The sequence below is a fragment of the Gasterosteus aculeatus genome, chromosome 20, assembly GCF_964276395.1.
Source record: "Gasterosteus aculeatus chromosome 20, fGasAcu3.hap1.1, whole genome shotgun sequence".
NCBI lineage: Eukaryota > Metazoa > Chordata > Actinopteri > Perciformes > Gasterosteidae > Gasterosteus > Gasterosteus aculeatus.
This window is the reverse complement of record NC_135707.1, coordinates 3322105-3349564: the sequence shown is the minus strand read 5'-3', so window position 1 is coordinate 3349564 and position 27460 is coordinate 3322105. Positions and strand designations below refer to the sequence as shown.

Below are 27460 nucleotides of genomic sequence, written 5' to 3'. Positions count from 1 at the left end.
GCGCTCGCGATGCTCGGTCACATCCCGCACCGATGGAGCGCGTCGACCACCGGCGGTGCGGTGACCATGCAGAAGCCTCGGTGAGAATCTAACAGCACCAATTCTGTCTGGGCTGCGGTGGATCTGACCCTGACCTTTGACCTTCATGACTAGTTTCAGCAGTTATGGGGACGTTTTAGTGCGTCTTCCTCGCGAGACAACTTGAGCCTCCATTCCTATAGGTGTCACTATACTCCCCCCTCCTCCTCCTCCTCCTCCCACCCACCACCCCTCCGCGAACGGGAGGGCGTTTTGAAGGTTGCGCGAAGAAGCTGAACACCATCACCGCTGGAGAGGAGCAGTCGTCACCGGCCTCAGCATCCACCTGCCCCCCCTGCGACACTACGACCCTCCCTCCGGGCTGAGCCCCCCCGGACACACCGCGGGCTTCTCGTTCTTGGAGGTGGGGGCGGAGGACCGGGACACACACACACGCACACACACGGCGCGACAACAGACGCAGACGTCCGTACAAATAGGAGTTGGGGCAAGATGCACCGGGGCAGCGGCGGCGCTTCTCTTCAAGGTCAGAGCCCGCGCAGCGCCGCCTCGCGGACGCGCTTCCCCTCGCGCGGTCGGAGGGGAGAAGAGGCGTCGATGGGACGCCGCTGGGTCTCGCTCGCCTCCAGCATCGCCGACGCCTTTCACCGCCGGGGAGGACGACGATAGCCGCCCGACACGGACACGCCGGCGCTCGGCGTGTGTGTGGGTGTGTTGTTGTTTTTTTCTCGCCATTATAGTTTTAGAAAACGGGAAACTCCCCCCCCCCCCCCCTCTCCTCACCCCTCCTCACCCCGGCCCCTCCCACGCCTCCCGACGGCCGCGACGGTTCACCTGGCCGCGGGAAACAACGCAGCCAGTCGAGCTAACGTCAACCGACGCGCCGGACGTTCGCTTCGAGCTAGCGTCCTCCCAACGGAGCGGGGAAGCGAGCCACGAAGCGACATCACGAAACTCGCGTTTCAACTTCCTCGAACTTACGAGCTGACTTTTATTTATTTATATATATATATATATATATATATATATATATATATATATTTTTTTTTTTTTTTAATTATCTCTTTCGACATGACTTCCGGGACCGGTCCGCGCGGCCGGCCCGGGGCCGGCCGGGGTCTGCCGGAGCGGGGGCTGCTCCTGCTGCTCGTGCTGGTGCTTCTCGAGGGCTCCGTGGTGTTCCCCCTGGGGGCGGCCAGCTCTCCGGACGTCGACCCCCGGGGACACTCGGAGGACCGCGCCGTGGCGGAGGAGAGCCAGAACTACAGCAAGAAGGCTTTCCCGGTGCTCAGCCTCGACTACCATCACATCCACGTCCCCTTCGAGATCGCGCTGTGGGTGCTGCTGGCGTCGCTGATGAAGCTAGGTGAGTGTCGTGTGGCTGTCAGGTTGTGTGTGTGTGTGTGTGTGTGTGTGTGTGTGTGTGTGTGTGTATTTTAGCTTATCCAGGAAATGCTAACGTTAGCGAGCTTGGTCCCAGGGTGGACACTCAGGTGTGCCGGCTTTGCAGGTGCGTTTCCAAGCGACTTGTTCAGCTGCACGTGAGAGAAAAACCAGAATAGTCTGGTTTTATCGGAATGCTCTTTTAATAAAAAGCATAGGAGAAGATTGAGTGCAGATGCCCTGCTGCAGCAGAGATGACACCTGTGAGTCATACAGATTAAGACACATCTTTATTATTGTTTACAAGGGTCGGCAGGAAGGAGACCCCCCCCCCCCCCCCTCCCCCTCCCTCCCCCAGTATCACTTTGCAGATACAAGATAATCTCAGGCCACCAGTCCGGCCCGCCGCCTTGCATTGTGCACAACAATGCAGGATGTCACTGGTCGCTGACACAGCAAGTCAGACCAGAATAGCTGAAATTAGCTGGAGAGCAGGTAAACCCCCCCACCCGGTTGTCCTCGGCTGCTCCTTCATACGGCAATGACTGACTAAGCATCTCGGTGCAGCGGCGCGTTCAGCAAATACTCAAGCCGGGGAAACTTTGTTTGAGTCGATCCGCTTCGCGGCTCTTCAGCTCTGTGGCTTCGGTGTCCTCGCTCTTTGTCGCCCCTCTTTTCTCCACTCCTCCACTCCTCTTATTTCTTTCCCTTTTCTCACTATATTGTCCAGTCACAGAGGCCTCCCCCGCATTGTGCTTTTCCACAAAACACTGCATTGTCACCCCTCCCCTCCTCCCCCCACCTCCACCCCACCGAGAGCCTGGCAGCTTGTCTGTTGCCTGTGACATCAGAGACTGAGCACCGGCCGGTAGCCAGGGAGGATGCTGCCTGGGCGAGACGCCCGGTGTCTCCGGGGAGAGGGGGGGGGGACGGGCAAGGGAGGGACCGCCCGGCCCGGCTGCCTCTCCTCTTAGGACGCAGTTCAAGGACACGGAGGGAAAAATGAAAAAAAATGAGAGACGGAGGGAGTTGAGAGGGATGACGGAGGTGCGGGATGGCGAGGCGAAGCGGAGAAGTAATGTGTGTGCGCTGACAGCGGTGACCTTAAGCCTCCGATTGTCCCGGGAGAAGTTTAAAAGCGGGTAACTCTCAGTTTGCTGCTGCATTGCTCAGACGTGACTCATCGTCCGGTGCGTATCGTCCAAACCTAAATATTTGAATGTTTTTCCTCAATTGATTACATCCATATGAGTCACAAGCATGGGGATGCACTTCTAAGAATGTGCCCCAACATTAGCAAGATCCTTATATTAATCTCATTTTATGTTCTGGCTCCTGTAATTACAGACCTGTGCCACTCGTGAATCACACTGATTCGTCAACTTCTGGCCTAAAGGCCTAATGAGCATAATAAACCTGAACGTGGTCATCGCGAGGTGATCCACTGGTTTTTAGACGGCGGTCGTGTTTGAAAGATCTGCTGAGGCGTAATCCGGAAAAATGAAATACCCAACTAACGTGATCTACGTGAACTTCTTCCTGTTTTGTTTTGTCGATGTGTAACGTTTAAACGGTGCGGCGTAGCAGGACGTACAGTGTTGTAATGTTAGGTAATGTAAGGTTCCGACTCTCACGTTGACTTTTGGGTTCGCTCCCATCTGAGCAGTAACAGTAGAACTTGTGCTCGAGCAAGTAAATGGTTGAAAAAACACGCTTTATTATCATTAATATCACATATTCTCATTGAATGTGAGGGATTGTCGGGGATCATCAGGGTTGAACATTGCTGTTTGAACGCGATGACGTTGATTGTTTTTTATGTATTGGATGCGATTGGACACTGATTGGTTAGCGATTCTGTCCATCTTGTGTGTGTCTGTTTTTTTCTGCATTGTCTGCTTCATTTTCTTTATGCGTTTTTCTTTTTTTCTCTTTATGTAGACGGGAGGTCAGTGGTAAAATCCTGCGGCTTCTTGACTTTTCCTGTGACATTTCTTATTTGTTTTTTGAAGACTTCTGTCAGTTGTTATAATAACTTTTTGTTAATTTTGGCTCATCCCTCTGGTTCCCTCCTCCTCTTACACCTAAAGAGCGCGGCGCTCTCTGTGATCTTACCGTTTTTTCACGTGTGTGGTTTTCTATTTGCAATTTGTAATCTGCACAAAGGTTTAATTCTCTGATTACCTTTAATAATCATTGATTCCCACTGGTTTCGGTCTGCTGCATTTGTTTAGCTTGTTTGTTCACAGTAAATGGTTCACTAAGTGAGCTGGCCGTTCCTCAAAGGCTTGTTTTATTGTCCGTAAGAAGTTGTTGAATGTTAAGGCGGGAGACATTATTAGGATGACTGGGTCAACCAATAAATCCCCATTTATTCCTGCACAATAAACCCCCCCCCCCTCCCTCGTACCTTCAGCTACGGTAATAAGCCTCGACTCTCTGAGTCTGTTGAAGTTAGACGTTTGATGTCGTGTAGTCGTACATTACAAGAGTTATCGCACCCTGTTAGCGTGGGACAGATAGCAGGTACAGCATGAGGAACCACACCTTTTGGTAAAGCTTGAGTCAATTATATCTTATCTTGAATGTGTCATTTATCTCTTGGCACAGAAATCCTCTTAAAGCAAAAAAAACTCCTTCATTTTAGAAATGTACTTTACCTCACATTTGATGACTTTTTATAATATTATATAATCCACCCAATACCTTCTGAGGCGGTGATGGCTATTGATTGGATTCCACGGTCGTCCATTCCGTGCGTCACAGGGTTGCAGACAGCAATCATGGCGTTAGGTGTCATTGGCGGAGGACGTTTAGCAATTAGTGGTCGCAGTAGACGGACCGTTCTCTGTTCCACGGGCTCGCGCTCTTTCTCTGCCTCACAAATTACTCTCGTATGAATTACTCCCTCCGTCTCCATGGAACCAGACCATCTCCTGTTCTTCAACCCCCGACGGCCTGAACGTTACCGCGGGAAGACTTTTGTTCAGTACTGGTTGTAACCGACGTTTGATGAACCGTCACTGAATTCCACCCCGTTCAGTAGTCGTTGGTGCGAGATGTGCTTGGGAATTGAAGTGAGGATCAAACGTTTCCGTCGCCTGGAATCCACGCGACTGGTCGCCGACGTGAGCGGCCATTGTTGTGTAGATATGGCGTCAGCAGGCCCTTATTACTTATTAATCATTTAAACCAACCCTGGTCCTGCACAAGCGACCTGCATTAAAACAATCAAACGATGACTCACAAACGCGCCGTTTTTTTTCCTGCCGTTGTCAGGGACCAGGCCTGCGTCGCCGTGAAATAAATGTGTATGTTGACCTTCTTGTGTTCCACGTATCGCGGCGTCGGAACGTCGGCCAGCCGGTTAAACGCCTCGATTTCTTGGAAAGGACTCAAGCGGCCGTATCGTCAATCACCTCCTCCAACAAAGCCCCCCGCTGTTTAAATGTTTTCCCTCTTTTGTGCTCGCTCAGTCCGGCAGGTCTGGTTGCCAGCAGCGTTACAATTAGTCACCTGGCAACAGCGCGCAGTGCCCGGCTCTGGGAAAGGATCTCGTGCAGCGAGTGCACGCGCTGAAGGGACAGGGCCGCGACCCTTTAGTGGCGTTTTGATAACCCTGGGGGGGACGGGGGACGGGGCCAGGACGCAGCGCCTGCCATTATTAGAGAGCAGCCACAAGGAACCGTCTGATGTCATAGTTCCAGGCTCCTGCACGGAAATCCTTCCACGCAGGGTTTTCTTTCATTCTTTGTTTTGGCCTCCTACCTCCTACCTCCCTTCCTGCTTGTGTCTTGACGACACCGCGATCGAGCACGACAATTGATTCTTATCTCCTCGTGGCTTTTGCGCTGACGTGCACCGAAGGCCGTAATTGGACCCACGCCGCGGAAATGTAAGAATGTGAAAACTCTTTGCCGCGTTTCGGATCCGCCTCCACGGAGCCTTTGAGGTTACAGAAGGATTCGCATTGATGCTCCACTTCACACCCCCCCCCCCCCCCCCCCCTCACCTAAATGGCTCATTTAGAATGAGTCACTCTCTGATCCAGTGTTGAGTTGCCGCTGTAAGGCGCTTGAGGTCCATTCGGTCGTGACCTGTCCGCTCGTCCCTCGAGGACTGTTCTGTCCTTGTCTTTATTAAAGGATTTGTGTGAACGGGTGCATCGCAGGGCTCCGACATTTCCGGGGGTTTGCGAGCTCTGGGGTGGGATGTTCTTCTGTGAGCAGCTGGGGTTTATTCCACCGCGTATGTTGAGGTGAGACCGAAATACCACGAAAAAGGTTTAGACTGAAGAATGTAACCTTTGCTTTGATACGGATCATTCCATATTACAGTGAATTTGATATGGAACTCCCCAGCAGAGCATACGATGGCGTGGTGATTTTTCAAAAGATGAGCACGACCTTCATATTTCTTTTATCTCTAATGACCTGATCCAACTTAAAATTCCACTTCGTCGTGGCCTATTTGTGGATCACGATTCATGGAGTCAAAGCGTGGAGCCGCTGGCTCCGGTTCATAAGCGAGTGTCATTTAGAAGGACAAAGACTCACGGGACTCCTTATCCTCCAATAATACCCCTGCTTGTTTTCTCCCCCCTGCAGTTCTAAACACTTTTAAAGAGTTTAAAGTCCTTTCTGCATCGGATTGATCTATCAGACACATTCTTTGCCGCCTTATCGGTTCTTGCATAATAGTACTTTCTTTCAGTAGTGGCTCTTTCTTTTGTTTCCAGCTCATTCTGAAGGATGTTTATTCTCCCCGTGAGTAACAGTGCAAACGTGGGTAATGTGCTTTGGGAGCGACACAGATAAGAAGGCCCCTGGAGGCGTGGCTGGGAGACGTAAACGCTCTCTGCTCGCAGTTGTTGCCGTCGCCCCAACTCCTCGTACGGCCCGCACGGCTTCCAACAGGTGAACGTGCTCGTCAGCATACCGAACATGCATAAACGAACGTGCATAAATGAAGTGTTACTGCCGCATTTAACTTGTTCTTTACATGCACGCGTAAAAAAAAAGATCTGCACACTAACACAGATCTGTTCCATTCTAGCAGGGACTAATAAGCTGGAGGTGTGCAGGTGTTTTGAGGCCTCAGACTTAATGATGTAGAAGAGTCCAAGGGGAGTTGAGGGGTTGTGGACGTCATGTCCTCATTTATGGGGCTTATTGAGCTTTGATTTTGGAAGCCTCCAGCAGGACGGTTGATGCTTTCTTCTGAAGACCTAATGTGGTCTCAGTGGTCTCCACAGCCGCTATCACAGAATATCTTTGCTAACCCGCCTGGCTGCTGAGCTCCTGTTATCCGCGGTTCCTCTTGTTTCCGTCAAGAGACACGCGCTCAGTCTGACATCTCGCTGTGGGTAACTTAGGTCTCCTTACACCATTTAAGACAAAGGACCCCCCCCCCCCATTCTTTCCTCAGAGCTCCAGCTGCACAATCTACAGGCGTGCACTTGTGGAGCTCGTGGGCTGAAACAGTGAAAGTGTTGTCTGAACGCTCCCTCCCCCTGCGTCAGACGTCTTCTCACAGAGGCTTTCCGACGCTACCCGACGTCACACGAGAGGGCGGAGCTAAGTGCAACCAAACGCTGATTAGGACTTTTTTAAGGAGCCTCTAAAAAAAGTTACAATTAACTTTTATACTTAAATTTAAAAGGCAATATAAAAAGGGCTAAAGTTGTAAGAAGGAAAAGTACTAGCTAGCCGCCCTGCGGGCTCCTCGCAATAGAACTTCCATGTGTTGAGTCCTGGGCAGCGTTAGAATGAAACATCCTTTCACTCCAAATGGACGTTATCACCGATACTTACACCGTACGTGTTTTGGCACTCTGAGATCTATTATCTAATCACGTCAGTTTAGAATTTTTGGACGCAACAATGGTTATAAAAGCCTGAGGGTCAATCAAACGACTTTGATGTGGTGACACGATGTGAACTTTGCTTAATAAAACCACGCTGCACCCATCCTGGTTTTTATGATAAGATTATTCTACATTGGCGCACTTTTTTTTGGGATAACACAATCCAACCCCCACCCGTTGTCACCTTTTCCCCCCGCCCTTACGATTTTACAAAGAATGCATGTTTTTGCAAGAATGCAAGGCTTCGCTTGCCAGTTACATAAGAATGCAATGCATGTAAGTGAAATCCTCGTTGTGCACCTGCGAGCAAACTGCAGCAGGCCTGAGCGGCTCGCCTGCCTGCCCCGGCCCTCCCACCTCAGGAGGGAACACGCCCCCGGGGCTCCTGTACAGAAGTGCAGCCGCGGTGCTTATCGATGCGTGCGCTTCGATCCCAACGCCATGGATTCAACTTCTTTTCGTCGACGTGAATCTAAGCGTTTGGGGCAGAGTGGACAAACAGCCACTATCACCGCGCTTTGCCCCGGTGACATTGTTTAGCCTGTGTGCGCGCATGTAGCCTTACTGGGCTCATATTTCTCCCGTGTGTGTGTGTGTGTGTGTGTCCGTGTCAATGCGGCGTGAGGTTAACTGATACAGTGCCGGCTGGAATATGACGGGTCTGTGTGCAGTAAATATAGCCGGTGGAAAGACTTCTCACTATGCGGTGCAGGCCAAGGCCTCTTTGAAGTTTTCAGCTCCTTTTGTTTAGCGCTTAACACACACGCGCTGCAGGCGTCACCTCACCACGCAGCTTTGTCTCCTGTGTGTAGATGTGAGATGGAAGTTTGTAGTCCCGGTACCAACTGACTAGTTGGCCATGTTGGGCGAGCCCTTTAAAGCCCAGACGCTGTTGTTAACAGTTAGGCAGTAAGTGCACATCGTTGCAGAAGGTTACTTCATTCACGTGGGGCTCATCCTAAATTGGCTCAGCGCGTAATCGAGAAGACAAATAGGAGTTGAAGGATGTCTCCTCTTTGCAGGCTTGACTTGCTGGCATGTCACGTGCAACCTGTTCTACTAATAATGTTTTGCATATTATTTACATTTTTCCCTCTCAAGAATTCCCGGGACCATCGCGGTGGCTACGTGTCACACCAGTGACTCCACCCTTCTCCTGTAACCCAAACTACACACATTCAGGGGTGAAGGTTCCAAAGTGTATTTATATGTAAAGCACATGCTGAGAACATCAGTTCTTCAACACATTTTTCTTTGTAGAGCGGTAATAATCAAAACGAGCTTTGACATGTCTGCGATGTCAGAGTGCTTCCTTTTCTCAAGAACCGCCTCCTCTTACCTGCAAAGTTCAACCGTGATGCCGGTGTGGAATGTCACAGCTCGTTATTCTCGTAATGTCGGGTGGCGAAAAAAACGCCGGGAGGATTTCCAGTTACTCAGATGGAAACACACACACACACACACACACACACACACACACACACACACACACACACACACATACTCCCAAATACCACTGAGGCCTTCCAGGTAAATCACTCCCTCGATCTTTCACTTCCCCCCTGCCACCGCATCTCATCTCACTCTCACTCTCTTCCCACAGGCTTCCACCTGATTCCTCGGCTCTCCAGCATTGTGCCCGAGAGCTGCCTGTTGATCGTGGTGGGTCTGCTTGTGGGGGGGTTCATCAAACTAGCCGGAGAAAAGGTCCCCCCGGTGCTGGACTCCCAGTCGTTCTTCCTCTGCCTGCTGCCGCCCATCATCCTGGATGCCGGCTACTTCCTGCCCATCCGCCCCTTCATGGAGAACCTGGGCACCATCCTGATGTTCGCCGTCGTGGGGACCTTGTGGAACGCCTTCTTCGTGGGGGGTCTGCTGTACGCCGTGTGTCAGATCCAGCCGGGAAATCCGTCCGACCTCCACAACCTGGAGCTCCTGCCCTGCCTGCTGTTCGCCTCCATCATCTCGGCCGTGGATCCGGTCGCCGTGCTCGCCGTGTTCGAGGAGATCCACATCAATGAGCTGCTGCACATCCTGGTGTTCGGCGAATCGCTGCTCAACGATGCCGTCACTGTGGTGAGGGACCGACCCTCCTTTTTCCTGCGTTTATTGTTTCTCCAGTAAGGTGGACCTTTTGAGTAGGAAGTAGATGATATTGATGTTCCTCTGAGGCTTCAGAGGAACATCAATATCATCAACAGCATCAAGTCATTTGCAAATGAAAGCTAAAGCGCTGTTTCGCTCAGCAGTCTGAGAAGCAACTTAAAAACTCCCTTAGTACTTACTTGGAAGAACATCTTCATCTCAGTTTGTCGACAGGCCACAAGTTCAGCTTCAGGTTCAATGCACAAACCAGCAGGTCATCGTGAAGCATCTGCTCCATTCAGTTGATCTGCATGATTACCCTGTCTGGCATTACATTACGCAATTAGTAGTGTGAGAAACATCTCGTCACATTATTGCTAATCTTGTCTATTCCCGCTCCTCGTCTCCCAGGTGCTGTACCACCTGTTTGAGGAGTATTCAGGTGCTGGCACAGTGACGATATTGGACGGCGTCCTGGGAGTCATCTCCTTCCTGGTGGTTGCGTTGGGGGGCGTTCTAGTGGGAGCGATCTATGGGTTCCTGGCCGCCTTCACCTCACGCTTCACCTCCCACGTACGTGTCATAGAGCCCCTTTTTGTCTTCGTGTACAGCTACATGGCCTACCTGTCAGCTGAGATGTTCCACCTCTCTGGCATCATGGCGTAAGTTTGGGGCAGGGTGGTTTTTATGCATTATTCATGAATCGTATTGAGAATGACACATTTTCAGAATGTACTGTATAATCCATGTCTGTCTTCTGTACAACTCGAGCATCATTTCAACACAACTTCACTGAATCTATTCTATATTCATATGTTAAGGTTAATCATTTTCTTAAAATGTAACCCAGCTTTGTTTTAATGAGGAGCAGAGTCCACCTCATGTATCTTTTGATCTTTGGCTTTATTTCCCATATGTAGCGTAGAACAGTGGAACCTCTGGTTTCAGTGGAATCCTGCAGCTGTCTCCCATCTTTTAATATGTGGATTTTCCCTCAGCCAGATTAGATAGTACAACCTTTCCACTGCAGGGAAAACCTATTTGAGTCATTGCCCGGAGCTTATCTCGCCAATAAATCTTTGCAGATTGCACTCGCTATAACCACTAGTTTGATTGATTGATCCGATCAAACGTCAAGCCGAGCCTTCATTTATTGGCATCCCGACCTCAGGTGCCCTCCGGTGCCGTTTCTCATCGGCTCCTCTGGTATTTTTCAATCTATTTTCTGGTTACGGTGCTGGAGGTAATTGATGTTGCGGAGCGGAGGAGATGATTTACCGAGTGTCGGGGCCCAAAGATGAGCAGCTTCAAGGACGATCTCTTCCAGAGTCCGGCTGTGTCCTGTCCCTGTTATCTAAAAACTGCATTTGTATTGGGAAAGTAAAGGCAAAAACGTTGACCAAACCAATATTGACTTTGAGGAGGAAGTGGAATGTGAGTGAAGGTGGCGAGAAGCTGCTGGGGCTCGTGGGACATGTGACCCGGAAACATTGCATGACACCAGAACGGAATAGAGAAGTGCGAGAAATCTTTGTTCTCACCGAGAGGAAACCCTCTGACAAAACCTTTTTCTAAAGTCCACTTCATTATTCAACCATGTTCCATTTGGGATGACAAACCATCCCAGCATTTCCAACACATTAGGACTCATGGAATCTGTTAAATTTTCTTATATATACACACACACACGTATGTATCGTTTGACAAACGTCTGCCTATTTTCATCCAGGTTAATAGCTTGTGGAGCGGTGATGCGGCCCTATGTGGAGGCCAACATATCCCACAAGTCCCACACCACCATCAAGTACTTCCTGAAGATGTGGAGCAGCGTCAGCGAGACGCTCATCTTCATCTTTCTGGGCGTGGCCACGGTGGACGGACCTCACAGCTGGAACTGGACCTTCGTCACCGTCACCGTCCTTCTGTGCCTGGTGTCGCGGGTCATAGGTCAGACCGCTGGAATGATTGTGACAATTTCTTCAAATGAATGTAGTGGCACGGTGCCGGCGTGTGTAGCGTTGGGAGGAAACGGTTACCTAGCGACAGGAAGTGGGGTTTATTCGCTCAAGCAGTCTTCGCCTTTTGTGGACACATCTTTTAATTCAATTAATTTTGTTTAGTCCATAAACTAAAATGTGCTTTACAATCTGTTCCTCGACAATGTTGACCGAAGCAGTAACGGGGCCAGGCAATACTAATGCGATTACAGCTAATAATGATCGGTGGATGTCAGGCAGGAAGAACCACAGTCCAGATGTTCCCACGTTCCACGGAAACCTGCGGGGCGAGGAAGCACTTAAGAGTCTGGGGAAGAGAACCTGCTGGTGGGCATTCATCTTGAAGGGCTGCTAATTGAACGCATCCGTCATCGACTGGGCTCAAATGAAACCATCATAAGTTCCTTTTTGTATCAACAAACATTAAAGTGCACTTTGAGGGCAGAAGTCCTTCTGCTCGGGGAAGGGGAACTGCGTTTCATCACACAGACGTCTGCGGGAGGGAAGGCGGGTTCTCTTCAGGCCCGTCACGTGACCGCCCGCTGGTGTTTCATCATCAGAGAGAAACGATGAGACGTCTTCAGCAGTTCTTTAATCGGCATTAAGTATCTCACACGAGGCCAGAGCTGCTGATTGACCCGTTCAAGAGCCATTCAGATGTTTTCGTAGGTTTTAAGTGGCTTCCTAGAAATCACATCCTTTTCGGGGGCAATACTTTCTGCAGAATGCCGTTCTGCAGAATCTTTAAGTCTTTTTAATTGAAAAAAAAAAAAAGAACTGTGACGTCCTGAAACACAAAGCACAAACCTCACATGTTCACTGTGACCCCCCCTCAGGTGTGATTGGTCTGACCTTCGTGATCAACAAGTTCCGCATCGTCAAGCTGACGACCAAGGACCAGTTCATCGTGGCCTACGGCGGCCTGCGTGGCGCCATCGCCTTCTCCCTCGGCTTCCTGCTTGAGGAGAAGCACTTTCCCATGAGAGACATGTTCCTCACGGCCATCATCACCGTCATCTTCTTCACGGTCTTTGTTCAGGTGAGTCAGACACGAGGTTTTATTCATCTTTCATCATCTTAACTCATTGTCTTTGGTCTGGTTTGAGTTTCCGTTAGATCTCCGTCTGAATTCACATCAATCTTTATTTTTTATTTGCAACCATTCAGTTCGACGTAGAGAAGTCGCGCGAACATCAGAGGGACGCTCGCGCATTTCTTCTTCTTGGTTCTTGAAGTAAACGGCTCCAGCTGGTTTGGGGAAATTAGATTTCAGTTTCTCCTTTTTGCATCAAATCTAAAACGCATGCAGAAGGAACACACAATGGGGTTCACGGAGGGACACAGAAGTCCACATAAACTCGACCCCCGAAGGCGAGATGGAGACCAGCGGCAGAGGACTCGATGCATTTAATCCGTCCCGTCCTGCGGGATGAACTAGTCCCTTTAGTGAGAGCGTTTTAGACCCAGAATGGAGGCAGCTAAAAAAAACAACCCAGAAGACATCTCTCCTCAAAGGCGAGTTCAGAATCATGTTTTATTTATGCTGCTGGATTCAGCAATGGCAGCCTGATGGAGAGGGGAGGGGGGGGCAGGGGGGGCGTCCCTTTCTGCCGCAGTGTGGGGTCATTTAAAAGTACGACGAGACTGGGATCGTATGGTTATTTGAAACCGATGAAAGGGATCTTTATCATAGTTGTGCCCTCAAACTCGGTTTGTGTGATTTATTGTGGTGACGAGGTGGTGAAAGTGTGGCTTCCTCTGCATGCGTGAGGTCACGTGACCGGGTAACGTCAAAGAGCAGAACTCCTGTCAGCCACTGCAGTCCTCCAGATGGTCTGCTTAATCTCCTCAAGAATAATTGCATGATTGTAGGTGCAGACATGAACGAGCGTGCGCACACACACACACACACACACTCTACTGGTTATAATCGAGCAGCAGCCGAACATTAGACTCATCTTCATCCCTCCATAGTTTTCTTAATCCTGTTGGCAACTGAACAGCTTTTTCCTGTTAAACCGAAGAATCGAGGTTTGTCGCTAAACCGGTTCCTAAAATCAAAGTTAGAGTATTTCACGCACAACTAAAGCAGTGTTTGTTGACGTTTACCTTATCAGTTGAGTGTTTTATGATCCCTTTATTGTTCCACTGTGATTGCATCACTCTTGCATCAACATTTTAGCATTTCAGTCTTCAGGATTTCTCTTAAACTGAAGTCATTTCTCTGCTTTTAACTACTTAAGCACTCTTAACCACGCGAAGGAGTTCGCCCAAATGTCGACACTGAAGTGGCGAGAGACCGGCCGCGTTCTTGCAAAAAGAACCTGATGTGTTTGTTAATCACCATCTAGGAACTGAGCCAGAGAATGTGTGACAGTTCCTTTTAGTCTGACACAAGATTATAAACACGGCCAACGACCAGTTTTAAACCTTCTGATTTCATTCACGCAAACCTTTTTATGGTTGGCGATAAGCGCGTGTTTCTTTCTTTAGTCAACGTCAGGGGGTGAATGATGAATACGGCTTTGTTGTCCCGCCTTGCAGGGCATGACCATCAAGCCCCTCGTGGAGCTGCTGGCAGTGAAGAAGAAACAGGAGGCCAAGCGGACGATTAATGAGGAAATCCACACCCAGGTGAGTCCTTTCACCCACAGCAGGTGACCTCTTGGTGCCTCATGCATATCACTCACCCACGGCCTTTTGGTGTGCAGCTGATGAACGACGTCTTGGACACGTTTCTTACCACACCACCAAAAAAAAATGAATGTGATGCTGTGATACATTCATTCTGTCGTATTTATGTCAAATTTGAGCCACGACTCAAAAGTTGATCATCTGTTAACCAGCCTGTGAGGCCATTTCTGGATCACTGCCTCCACCTACTGGCCGTGAGCTGGTACTTCTTCTCATGCATCGTCCTGTATGGTGGCCGTGCACAGTGCAAACATGACGTCCCCGCCATCAGACAGTAGCTAAAAACACGCCTCCACCGGCTTCACCTGGACCCTTTAGCACCCTGTTAGCACGTATAGCACTTTGTAGTTTCTTGAAGAAATTCGACTCTCTGAACCCTCTCTGTCGAATGCACTTATTGTAAGTCGCTTCGGATGAATGCGTCAGCTAAATGGAAAATGTAAATGTAGACACATTAATGAGTCACCACGATGCTCCACAAGAGTGTTCGAAGGCTATTAATACAGCTCAGATAAGCACACACACTCACTCAGTGTTCTTCCCTTGGGGCTTTGCGGTAAGCCGGCTTCAGAGAGGCTGTGTAAATGGCTTCTCCTCTGGGAAACGCCCGGAAGTGACCGGCACCGGACACAGAAAGAGGCAGCGCGGTCCTTTCAATCCGCTTCTGGACGATTTTGATGGCTTTGTTGCCTTTATGGACTCGAATTCGTGGATCGTGATGTTCTGAGATCGACTATGGAGTCATATCTCATTAGATTGGTGTTAATAGTCCCATTAGTGTGACGTTTACGTACGAGTTGACATAAAGCTCAGTCAGAGACGAAAAGCGGCAGTAAATGCCGTGGCTCTGCTTACTGACTCGTTGCCATAGCGACGCTGCCTGTCACCGGTCTTCTCCCAGCGGCGTCGTCCTCTTACAGCTCGTCCTCGCTGGCTAGCGACGGCGGTTCAGTATTCTGTATGAAATACCCAGCAGAAAAGTAGGGTTTGACCAACTCGATGGCTCTAAATCACGTACACGTACAACAGCAGGTACAACACGGGCCCCCGGGATGTTGTGTTTATAAGCGAGGTACAATATTAAAATCCTGCAGAGAGAAGCACGAGGGCGTATTGAAAGTTCTGTCCTTTTTTTTTTTTATATCCTCAGTTCCTTGACCACCTACTAACTGGAATCGAGGACATTTGTGGACACTATGGACACCATCACTGGAAGGACAAGTATGAGCTTTACTTTTTCTCTTGTGGTCATCAGGGAATGATGAAAATAAAATGTATTTCTCTGAGAAATTGTAACAGGGTTTTGTATTTCCGTTGTTAAATCTCTGCCTATTTATTTTACCGGTGTGAGAAGACGCAGTGACTCCGGCTGTGTCAAAGCTCTCACATCTCTCCCTTTGTCCCTTTTTTGTCCTCCCTCGCTCATCTCCTCCTTCCAGACTGAACCGCATCAACAAGAAGTACGTGAAGAAGTGCCTGATAGCCGACGAACGCGGCCGGGAGCCCCAGCTCATCGCCTTCTACCACAAGATGGAGATGAAGCAGGCCATCGAGCTGGTGGAGAGCGGCGGGGGGTTCAAGCCGCCATCTGCTCTGCCCTCCACAGTTTCCATGCAGTGAGTCGGATTTTACACTCATTTAGTTTCCACACCGTCCCCAGTTTAAGGCCTTACACTGCTCCGGCCACATGGGGGCAGCAGAGGTGTTTTGACAGGATTTTGTCACGTCGTCGCCTTTTTAAGTTGATTTGGCAAATAGTCACTCAATTGACATCCAGCAGTGGAGGTTCGTGTTTGAAACGTCATCATAAAAATGATCCCATTTTGTTTTTTAAAAAGCGAATGATCGTTGCCTTTTTTGTTTTTAATCTGCTACAACCAAAGCAGCCAGAGACGAGGCGAGAAAGTCTATGAAAGTCGTCCCTTTTTTTCCATCTTTTTTTTTCTTCAGGAACATCCAGCCGAAGAAGCCGGCTGCTGCCAAGCCCGTCCAGAGAGCTCTGCCCCAGCTGCCCAAAGGCCGAGAGGAGGAGATCAGGACCATCCTCAGGAGCAACCTGCAGAGGACGCGACAGAGGGTAACGCCGCTGCAGGAGCCACGGCCCGAGTTCACAGCGCATCGCTGTTCATGTTGATTTGCACTGATGCACAAAGTGGCACCGGACCACAGTGGAGCGCATTGATTTGTTGGAATCAAATCAGTCGCTTTGCTCGTACGTTGACGGACACAGACTTTGATTTGTGGCGACACAGAAAAGCACTCTGAATAGATTTTCCTTGGTGGTCATCATGATCTGAGTTGAGGACACGAATACAATGTCCTCATAACTTCTTCAGATCTGTGAGAGAAACAAATTGTCCCAGAAGCTTCCGTCTTTCACGTGCTTTAAACTTGCATGTGTTACTCATCAGCTTGTCCTCTAATGTTTGTGTCTTTTGTCTCTCAGCTGCGCTCCTACAACAGACACACTCTGGTGGCCGACCCGTACGAGGAGGGCTTCAGTGACTTCATCATCAAGAAGCAAAAGATAATCGAGCTGGAGAAGAAGGTACGAGCATCGGCAACCCGTTTTGTGATCCCGCCGCATTGGTTCTGCTGCTTAATCCAAAGTAGAAAACACACGAGACAAGAAAAGAAAAGAAAAAAGAGAGCAGTTCTGTCATTTTCACTGCAGCAGCAGTGATTTGTGTTCTAATTAAAGTCCCCCTTCAGTCTCCTGGATGCGTTTTCCCTCCACATTAATGGGGGCTGATTCATTTGCGCGGCTGAGCGGCGCTTCCACTGACTTCTGTTTCGTCAGCCTTAAATTACATAACAGAAATGGATGTTTGGGCTAAATTGAGTGTCCGTTTGTTACAGTCAACGTTCCTTCTGAGATATCGATGGCTCGTGACCTCCAGCCCGATTGTGTGTGTGTGTGTGTGTGTGTGTGTGTATTTGAACGACCTCCCTGTCTGTTCCCAGATAATCCACATGAACAACCTGACGTTGCCGGCTGCTCCGCCCGACTCGCCGACCTTGTGCAGAGCCCGGCTGGCTTCAGGTAAACGCGTCCGTCCCAGCTGAAAGGCACCGCGTGAGACACCCGGGGAGGGGGGGGGGGGGGGGGGGGGAATAAGCACTTGACAAAGCACCGCTACTTCACATGCACTTCACGTGCACGCGGCGGCCGGCGTGTAAACCGCTGTGTGGTTTCATTTTAGGCACAGAAACTGATTTCAAACCCGCACAGCAGCAGAAAGGAAAGCAAAGCTCTCCAGGTACGTGGCGGCTGGAGAGAGAGTTCCCGTTTGGCAGCGACCCTAACGTGCATGTGTCGGACGTGTTGCTCGTTGATCATCCATCGACCATCAATAACTGGGGGAGGGGAGAAGAGGGGGGGCGGGGGGGGTTGTGTGTGTTGATGAATCATTCAGTCATCGTGGCTCCCCGTGCCTTGTTCTCTGTTGTGCCGTATTTGGAAAGGTCTTGCAGCCTCCAATTTCGTGCAGTGACTGTTTCCTTGTTGAACCCCGACCCCCCCCCCTCCCTCCCCCCTCCCGTGCACGCCATCCCTTTCGCCTTGAACGCGTTGCTGAAGCTGACTCTCACGTTGCAGACCCGCAGGCCTACCGCCCGAAGCGAGACAGCGTGCCGACCATCCAGGTGGACCTGGCCTCCCCCCAGTCCCCCGACTCCGTCAACCTGATGGACGAGTTCAGAGCGAACGGCGGCCGGCGGGAGGAGGAGGAGGACCAGGGCCTGACCATGAGGCCGAGGGGGGAGGACGGACGCAGGGAGCCGCTGACGAGGTGCCTGAGCGACCCGGGGCCCAGCGCCGACGAGGACGAGGACGAGCCCTTCCTGCCCTGAGCGGACGGGAAGGGAAACGCCTTCACTTCTGGGGGTGGGGGGGGGACGGGAGGGGGGCTGCTTCACTGCTGTGTCATCTCTGTGGTTCAGACACCAAAGCAGCCAAAACGGCTCCCGCTGTGACCAGAGAGAAAAGGCCGAAATGAAAGCGCCTTTCGCTGGTAACTACGCTGCTCTTACAGGATCCTCACGGCTGCAGTGAGTTAGTAGTTAATAGTCATTCAGACATTCAGGAGAGAACTATGCATTACCAAAGGTCTGTGTTCATCTCAGACGATATCACCTTTCCTTTTTGTACCGACTGCTTAGTTGTTGTTTGTTGTTGTCTGTAAAGCTTCGTCCTTTGGGAGGTGCTGGGCCTCTTGTCCCGGATTGAATCCACCAAACAATCATAGGCTTTTTTGTTTTAAGGTGCTTGTTTTAATCCAGAATCACACTGACTGTTCGCTGGAAATCGTCTTCATATCTTTGGCCTTATTGTCTGTCGAACTTTTTCACTCTGTGCATTTTTGTCTTTGATTTCCGAGGTACTTGTATGCGTTGATCGATCCAGTGAATATTATAGGACAGTAAATATGTTCATCCACCATTTAACAGCACTTTTGACCCCAAAATATATCCAATCAGAGTGTGGACGCGCGAAAAAAAAAGAACTCTATGCAGCATTGGTGTGTAAAATATGTAAATTGGTAATATTATTGTATAATTAATATAATTGTAATAACCTATATCTATGACACCTTTTAACCGTCACGTAATATTGTAAACGTGATCAAAGCTTAAATCCAACACGGGCGTCACACACACACACACACATGCGCGTACTTGTTAGCGTCACTTTGCGCGTCCTCCTCAGCGGATCCAACCCCCCCCCCCTCATGGAACCTTTGGCACCGGATCCTCAGCTGACTCTGTGTCCCAGGTGTTGGTGGCCGGTGCGTCCTCCCTGATCCTCTTACACCCACAAGGCTCCCGTTACATCTGAGGGCAACGCGCTGAGCAACCCGAGCAGGCCCGCTACCCCCCCCCCCACACCCCCAAAGAGCATGTGAATGCCTCGCCGCGTTTGCCACAGCGAGGATACGAGGATATTCGGCCTTGTGCACAAAAACGCGTGTAAACTCGTGTAAATCAGAGCGTGTTAATGTGCGAGCGCGAGCGTACGCTCACTGCTGTCGAACGCGTCCGTGTTCCTTTTCTCCCCCCCTCCCCCTTCCTTGTACTTTCCAATGCTTCCAAATTTTTAAAAGGGTAATTGTAGCCGAGAGACCAGGGGGGGGGTCAAACCTTAAAGCATCTCATTTCCCTGTCTGCACAAAATTCAATTTACTGTCGGAAATGTCAGCGGCGTGGAGGAGTGAGCTGGAAATGTCAACAGGGACGGGTCGAAAGGAGAAGGCTCTTTGAAAGCCCCTCAAAGACCCCCCCCCCTTTCAAATCCTCCTTGTTGCTGCTTAGAGGAACAGGGTAGTTGCATGCGCCGTGGGATTTGTGCATTTATTTTGTGTGTGTGTGTGTGTGTGTCAAAGCAATTGTTTGCTTCGGGGATGTGATTAAAATATGAAGAGACCAAAAAAAAAAAAAAAACCTCCCATTCAGATTAAAACAATCACACCGACGCTCAAAAACATTGTTAAGAGAAAAACACTATTTTCATACTTTTTAGTTTTCGAATGAAATGCATATTTTTGGGCAAACATTCTCCGCGGGGGAAATGTTTGGGACGGGAACTGTTAATCTTAAGCCATACAGCCTGCAGAAGAACCTTCTATTGTATTCACACGCCGTGGCGTCGCACACGCGTCACCTTTTGCCTTTCGTCTCGCTCGACGCTCAAAAAGAATTCGCTCGTGTCTTCAGACGAACGCTCGATGGTCTTAACTTCCACTCTTTTGTTTTTCGTCCGTTTGCTTCATTTCGCTGTGGCCTTTTCCTTCTGCTTCTCGCGTTTGTCTTTCAAACGTGTTCCATTTGTGATCCACGCCCATAAACTCTGATCGGTACGGCTCGCCAGATTTAAACCCCCGTTTCTGCTGAAGTTGTTCTGTTTCAGTGGGACGAGTGAAGCGAATGCTTCAATTATACTTCTTTGTTTTTCCTGGTTTGCAAAAGAAACCTTTTAAACACTCCGACTGAATCAAATAGTGTATCAAATTAACGGCGTTGTTTGATATATTGACATAATGAACAGTTTTTGGTTCCGTAGCCGTAGAGAGATCCTCGTTCTGTGTGGAAAAGCCTTTTAAGTTCACCCAAAGACCATTATTATTATCATTACTCTCTTCTGTGGAACACTGGAATGCACTTTTGTATGAAACTGTATTTGTCTTTGCATTGGTTTCCGACGGGATCTTTACAGACATTAGTTACCAGAAGCTGCTTCAATGAACATTTGGGTCTCGCACGATTGTTGTGAGCGGAGAAAAGGTCGATCTGTTCTTTGAGAAACACACAGATCCCAAATCTGCCTTCATTGGAAAAACACTAATTTGGTTTCCACGTGATCCGCAGTGAAATGTTCCTTTTAAGGCGCCCACAGAACGACGTCATCCACCCAAAGACGCCCAAATAATGTTTACCCCGTCGCTTTGCACCAACCGCCACCTCTCGAGCACTCGCAGCTGTACCTTTTATCTCCAGGCGCTGCTGTGAGATGTTTCCTGCAGCGTGATCAGGTGACGCATCACAGGGGACAGGAATGTCCATGGGGGGCTTCACACGCCGGAATGTATTTGGAGCTTTTAGTCCTGAGGGTTTTAAATCCTTTGCTATGGTCGACTTGAGATATCCGATTGCATTTCTCTTTTTAATTGGTTTATTTTTCTTTTCTTTTTTCATTGTCATGTGCCCTTCAATTATTTGCAGTATGAAAATTTAAATTTTGCAATAATTAAGAGATTTTATTTAATTTTATATAAATAAATGGGAATATATATAATAAAGAAAAATGTATTAGAAAATGAATATGTATGTACAAATCTGAAAGCGATCTGGTTGATTCCTCTTTTAGCTTTCAGCATTCCATCCCTGTGATGAGCAGTCAGACTAACAACCACGAATGAAACCACGTCACAAACTGTAAACCAAATTAAAGTTTCACTTTGTAGCAGCGCGCCGTCCACGTCTCCTCTTTTGCTTCCTTCAAATCACTTTGGCATCATTTGACACTCAAGTTCACACAAATGAAATCTTTGTTGGCCAGTTTCTTCCCTTTCTGATGCGCCTTTGAGCAACGATGTGAGAAAAGGGAAAGTGCGCCGTCGACACACGCGCTGCGACCTTTGCCACCAGAGCGACTGGCTCCCAAAGGTCAAACATTAAGGGAGGCGTTGGATTCACGCACCTGGAGGACGCTTTGCTTTGTCTAATGAACCGAATGAGCCGCCTGCCTGTCGGAGTTGTTCACGCCGTCTCTCGGCCGTGATGACCAGAGACGGCGGCTCGGGGGGGGGGCCGGGCCGGGGGAGGGGGCTGTTCATTCCGCTCACAGTGACTGGCGCGCTGCTTTTAACCGGCTCGGCCAAACATCCACATTTCCTCTGTTACATCCTGGCATGGATGTGCCCTATTTACTATCACCACTCGTTTTAATTGTTGGCGTTTGCTGCATTCTATCATTTGCTTGCAGAGCCTCCGGGTGGCCAAGTTCATTTCACATCTGAGGAGTTTAATTTCAGACTCTAATTAGCAGCATTGTCGCTGGCTGCAAATCCTCTTTACATATTTGCATTTGAAGGGCTTAAAACTGAAAACCATCCAGAGGAATTAACCGTAAGTAAACAGTGAAATAAGCTCAACTTCCCGGATCAGCAAGAGAGCAAAGTTAACGATATCCGACTAATAAATCTGTAATGTCACGGATGTGAAACACGCTGGATGTCTGATATCTACACTCACGTTTAAAGATATTTTATATTGTATAGTGGGGAAGTCTCGTCGAAGGTCAGATGAGAAGATCTTCAAAATCATTCCGAAGAGAAGCCGCTTCAAAATCCTCATCGCCCCACAGAGGCCCAACAGCTTCTGATTGTGTACATTGATCATGTTTCACACAATCATCTTTGTTCTGTGTCTCCTCTTGTGAATGAATTACATTTGCTAACACAAATTCATCAGCTGACTGACTTCTTGGCTCCTTTAAAAAAAAAAAAAAAAAAAATCAAACAAACACTCACTAACCTCATGCTGTGTGGATTGGACCTGATGTTCGGCTTCTGTTTTGCTGCAGTCAGACTCCCCCAGGTAGAAGCTGTCTGAGTGTTTTGTGCGAATGACTTAACGGGTGAATTGTGCGCCCGCTGCGATTGGGCCTCGCCGGTGCGATGCGCATGAGGCGCCAGCGGGTGGCGTCGTGCAGCCGCGGACCTCCGCTCGCTCCTCAACGAGGCCTCTCCTCGCCTCCCACCCTCTTTAGGAATGGTTAGTGCTCTGTTTGCTTGTGCTGGGGAGGGAGGGAGAGAGGGAGGGAGGGAGGCTTTCTTTTCCATCCGCTTCACGTGTGTGTTTGCTTTTGCGTTCCCTCTCATTTCACATGTCCCATGTCGTGTTTATGCAATGAGAAGCTCTGAACCACGTGCACCCGCCTTCCTCACCGGGCAACGCGTTGCCGTCTTCGGGTCGCACAACCAGAAATGTTGTGACCCCCCCGGTGACCCGGTGGGCCTCGCGTCCCGTTTCTATTAAAGGAACAGACAAACACGAGCTTATTGTTCGAGAGACGAGGAATCACCAAATGGGTCATTCATTCATATGTCTAGTTTATCTAAAGGTTGGTTTTATTAGAAAAGAAGGATTACCTTAATGTCATTAATCATGGAGGGTTAACGGACAACAGGCTTTTCAATCCACGACATAAACTAAAAGTATACTTCCCTAAAAGATCCGACTACTTTACTGCGATCCAGCATCGGGATTTCAGGCGACCCAGAATTCATAGGGGCCGACGGCTGGACGTTCAATACGCTTGGCCCGGTGTGTCTCACCTCATGCAGGGTCAGCTATTACTGATGTTTATGACGCCGCATCGGGCCCCCTGCCCCGCCCCCCCCCCCCCCCCCCCTCTACGTCTCGTCTGATGTATTGGCGTGAGTGGAGCACAGAGATGGACTCTCCCGTTGGCATCTCGCTTGATGAATAAAACATCAGTGCGGCTCGGGACAGAATTGAATTGGTTATGGATCACAGGACTTTTTACAGGCGGTGATCCATTGCAGAAAATGTTTGGGGAGACACTCGCCCCCCCCCCCTGCGTGACTTCTGCGCGCAACGTGGTCGTTCCTGTGACCGTTTGACGAATCCCAAATTAGCCCGTCGTGCGCGGGTCCTCTGATGTCGCTGCCTTCTCCCCCTGAGAGCGTCCAACCTTCTCCACCCCCCCCCCCCCCCCCCACGCACCACGTTTGGACACAGCAGCTGGTTTCCGTGGTGATGGGAGCCGGTTGTGTGTGTGTGTGTGTGTGTCTCTCTTTGTGAGAGCAGAATGCCTGCGCTTTGGTTTCCTCCGTGCCGGGGACGGCGGTGACACTGTGTCGCCTCGCTCATCCATCCCCGGTGATGAACTGCGGGCCCGTCACCGGCTGGCCGAGCTCAACGACCGGACGCGGCCTCTTTCAGAAATACTGACTTTACATGTCTGTTAAAAAAAAAAAAACAGAGAGCAATTGGTATTTAATTTCGTTGGAATGAGCATAAAAGCATGAATAACTCACAGGGGGGAACTTATTCACGGTGACTCATGGCATGTTTTCAGGAGCTGTGCAATCTAATATTGTGTCAAAGTCGTTAATAAATACATTTGACCCGTATTGTCATGGACGACGTTGGCAGCGCGTCAGAAAGACCTCTTGATGTTCTCTAAACAACCTTCTGGCCTTGTATGGGATCGGATTGCACAAGGTGTTCCTGTTGAAGTGGCCGCTGGGTGTGTGTGTGATACGGTGCCTTTACTCCGAGCCACACAGAGGCCGTTTGTCTGACTACAGGCCGTCCTTTTGTCAGCGACGAAGCCCATGAAATGCTTTATAGATGTACTTACTTTCAAAAGAAAAGCTCTGGGGATCTGGGAATAAAACGGCTAATTCAACAGTTCTTCAACGGTTCTTTCTTCTGTAAATTACAGACATCCAGTCTGACACAATCAGGGTTGCTCGGGGAGACGGCTTCGCGGCGGTCCAACGCGGCGCAAACCGCCTGAAAATCAACACGCCGGGCCCGAAAGCACCTGGCCGAGGGTGAGCGTGAGGAATTTCACTAAAGGGGGGTTAAAAAGTGCTTGATGTATGCCTTAGCAGAAAAAAAAATCGTAGTCAACCTTTTGGGCCTGAATTAAGGTAAAAACACCCAGCTTTTATTTTGAAATGAGTAACAGATCAGGAGACCGAGGAAGGAGGAAGTCATGAGCTTAAGGCTCATCAACAGTTCATTAGACATCACCGACGAGGTCAGTCGATGACACTGAATGCACGGACTGTAAGCGTGTCCTGGGGCCGCCTGGTGGGATTGGGGGGGGTCCTGACTCGTAATTAAAGATCAATATTGAATTGGGTCAGACCTTCATTTTCTAATTCCCGCTTTCAGGCGCATTTGTTGAATAGTGCTGCGCAGGCTCTTCAGTAATGGCCAACCTGCCGGCCCATCCGTCTTATTAAATACTGAGAAAACACCGTGTTTACACTTTAGCTTCTGTTTTGCTTGTGCAAACATAATGCGAAACTTGCCTTTCTAAACTTCCTGGGGGGAGGGGGGCGGTGCATGGAGGACTAATTCAAACAAGGACATGCAGCTGCAATGCACTTGAGTTCTCTGGAAACAACTTCTAAGCTCGCGTCCTAGCTGATTTGTCTCCATGGCAACTGATCTAAGTCCACGCGCTGCAGAAGCCAGTGTGAAAAAGGCTGAAAGCCCCTGGAAAAAGTTAGTAGACGCTGAGATAAGATACTTTTATATACTTGGAATTATTGGTCATTGAGGTGTTTGCTCCCAGATCATGAAGAGTTAAATGTAGTTTATCCGAGGCCCGAGGTCTTTTGGTTGAATTCCACTTGATAGAGACCATCAAGTGATAAATAGTCTGTCGTTACTGCAGGTACAAACCTTGAATCCCCTTGTGGGTTTTTTTTGAAGATCACGACCCAACTGGTATGAAAAATGAATGAAACAATTTCCTTCAACGAACAAAGATGGCGGCCAGATCCTCTGAGTGACACGTGTGTGAAAAGCACAGTTACGTAAATCAATTATCACGTAACTAAGGAGCGAGTCAGGGCAGAATATGTGTATATATTCATTTTGGTGGTGATGATGATGATCATCAACCTGCATCAAATAAACGGAATAATATATTTAATGGAGGATCCTCATCAGGTAGATTGAAAACATTTAAATACAAAATAAAAGCACAAAAGCACCGAGTCGGAGCTCTCAGCTGGCGTGCAAAGGGCCGCACTGTGCGTGTGAGAACCCATCGGATTGACCCCCCCCGTCCTTCTCCTGCCTCCGTGGCTGCACTAACTACATGTTACCCCCCCCCCCCCCCCCCTCGTTTAATCCGCTTGCATCTATTGTTCCGCTTCCTTTACGCAAGCGGACGTCCGCGACACGAGTGCGCACTAACGGGCTCGACGGACCGGCGGCGGGTACCGGGGCGACGACGCGACGGTGTGTCCGTCCCTCTGCTGCTGGAGACCCGGACGGCGGATTTTTTTTTTTTTTTTTTTGTGTGTTTTCTTCCACGCGTCTGGATTCCGGTGCCGGGAGAACTTCGCGCGGGACGCAAGCCGCCTCGTCTCCGTGTCATCCACCGGGTGAACCGTTTCGTCCGGCGTGTCGACGCCAGTCGGGGAGGCTGAACGGAGGGGAGGGGAGGGGAGGGTAGGGGAGGGGGGGAGGAAAACGCAAGCTACTGGAGGAAGATCAGCTGACAGACGAACCGCGACATGAACGCACACGCGTTTCCGTCCAGCTGTACGGGATAGAGGACGGAGGACGCACGCCGTTTAAACGGGCTGCGCGCGGGATGCAGCGGCGCGGGTCTCTTTCCACGCGCACCGGGGACGCGGATGCTCGGCTGCACGCCTGAGCTCTTTATTTTTTATTTCATTATTATTATTTTTTCATCATTGAACGGTCCGGAATAATGCATCCACCCACACAACTTTGTTCACCGACCCGACGGACCGCGAGACCTTCCGGCTCCATCTCGCCGAAGTGATCCGGGGGCGCGCGCGCGTGTGCTGCAGTTCTCCCGTTATTCTTCGATACCCGATCGCTTCCCCGTTGAACGCCGGACCCTGCTGCTCCCACGATTTACACCGATCCCCCCACCCCCACCCCCCCGCCCGAAAACCGATCGGAACGGGCGATCGGGTCCCCCGGGGCCGGATGAGAGCAGCTGTCGCGGTACCGTCCAGTGATCGGTGCACCGTCGGCGCAGGCAGGCCCCAAACCGCCGCGTGTGCAGACACGATCGATAGCGAGATAAGAGCCGCTGTGACTGTTTGTGCAACTCTGGAAGCGCCAACCGGGGTGGGGTGGGGAGGAATGGGGGTGGGGGTGGGGGTGGTGGTGGTGGTGGGGGGGCGTGTGTTTTGAAATCACGCGCATCTCGTTTTTCCGCCGATGCCCCGGCGCGTCGGAGAAGCGGCTCAGTAGGAGCGCTGCGAAACGCCGCGCGCCGCCGGACGAGGGGACGCGCTGAGTGATCCGCTAAAAGCGACGGACGTCTCCAGAGAACTTTCGATGGTTTTCCGAAAGTTGCCCGGTGTGTCGGCATCGGGCATGGGTCTGCGCCTGTCCCAGAAGTTCGTGTTTCTGCTCTTCCTCTCGGGTTTGGTGACGCTGTGTTTCGGGGCCCTTTTCTTTTTGCCGGACTCCGTCCGACTGAAGCGCATTTTTCTCTCCAAGACGGAGACGCAGCCGGTCACCGTGGGCTCCGGCTCCGGCTCCGAGAACGATGCCCTGGACCACTCCAAGCGACCCAAGGTGCCGGAGCGCGCGCGGGCCGTGCCCGCGGCCAGGGGGGAGACCAGCACCAAGCTGAAGAGCCTCAGCCGCAGACCCGCCGCCTCCCGGGAGGCGCCCGAGGAGCGGCCCGCCGGCGGCGGAAGGGCGCAGGAGGAGCGGACTGCGTCCAGGTCGAGGACGGAGTCCGCCTCGGCCGGGGCGACGTCCTCCGACCGCGGCGCCTCCTCGGATACTTTCAGCTACGACCGATTCAAAGGGTGTCTGCTCAAACCCCCGCTGGGGAGGGACACCGGGCGGCCCAGTGACCCCGAGACCAACGAGCGCCGGGAGAAGGTCAAAGAGGTAAGGATGGTGTGGGTGGAATGTTCTTACAGGATGTGCACACTTATACAGTTGCCCCCCCCCCCCCTGAGTAATTAGTAATTTGGAAGTTTAATAGAGATCTGGCCTAAAGTCACAATTGAAGTTGAGGTTGATAGTGTCAGTTAGTCAAGTGACATCACTCAACACCCCCCCCCCCCCCCCCACACACACACACACTCACACAAACAAAATAGGAATTTCTGTGGCTTCAACGTGTTGA

At 50.3% G+C, this 27460-nt stretch overlaps 2 protein-coding genes across 4 annotated transcripts in view; both read left to right on the top strand.

Annotated features, from left to right (window-relative positions):
* Nucleotides 1-313: 313 nt before the first annotated feature.
* slc9a1a (solute carrier family 9 member A1a) lies at nt 314-21025 on the top strand. Of its 2 annotated transcripts, XM_040164191.2 has the most exons (13): nt 318-1405; nt 8892-9364; nt 9785-10035; nt 11103-11320; nt 12207-12409; nt 13915-14004; nt 15215-15285; nt 15504-15680; nt 16015-16141; nt 16511-16612; nt 17029-17107; nt 17268-17324; nt 17663-21025. In XM_040164191.2, exons 1-13 carry the CDS (start codon nt 1111-1113, stop codon nt 17914-17916), a joined length of 2397 nt encoding a protein of 798 aa, XP_040020125.2. In that variant the 5' UTR covers nt 318-1110; the 3' UTR covers nt 17917-21025. The 2 variants fall into 2 exon arrangements, with proteins under 2 accessions (XP_040020126.2, XP_040020125.2); XM_040164192.2 differs by lacking the exon at nt 17268-17324 and having other exon boundaries at nt 314-1405.
* A 4451-nt stretch (nt 21026-25476) lies between these two features.
* LOC120810003 (mannosyl-oligosaccharide 1,2-alpha-mannosidase IA) overlaps nt 25477-27460 on the top strand; it is a 105530-nt gene continuing 103546 nt past the window's right edge. For both annotated transcript variants that reach the window (XM_078094520.1, XM_078094519.1), the window contains exon 1: nt 25477-27219. In XM_078094520.1, the coding sequence (XP_077950646.1) occupies nt 26653-27219 (567 nt within the window). In that variant the 5' untranslated portion in view covers nt 25477-26652. The remainder of the gene's footprint in view (nt 27220-27460) is intronic.

Coding starts and splice junctions, on each gene's coding strand:
- slc9a1a (XM_040164191.2), top strand. CDS start 1,111: ATGACTTCCGGGACCGGTCCGCGCGGCCGGCCCGGGGCCGGCCGGGGT. Junction 14,005..15,214: donor ATGAGGAAATCCACACCCAG/GTGAGTCCTTTC, acceptor TTATATCCTCAG/TTCCTTGACCACCTACTAAC. Junction 17,108..17,267: donor CAGAGCCCGGCTGGCTTCAG/GTAAACGCGTCC, acceptor GTTTCATTTTAG/GCACAGAAACTGATTTCAAA.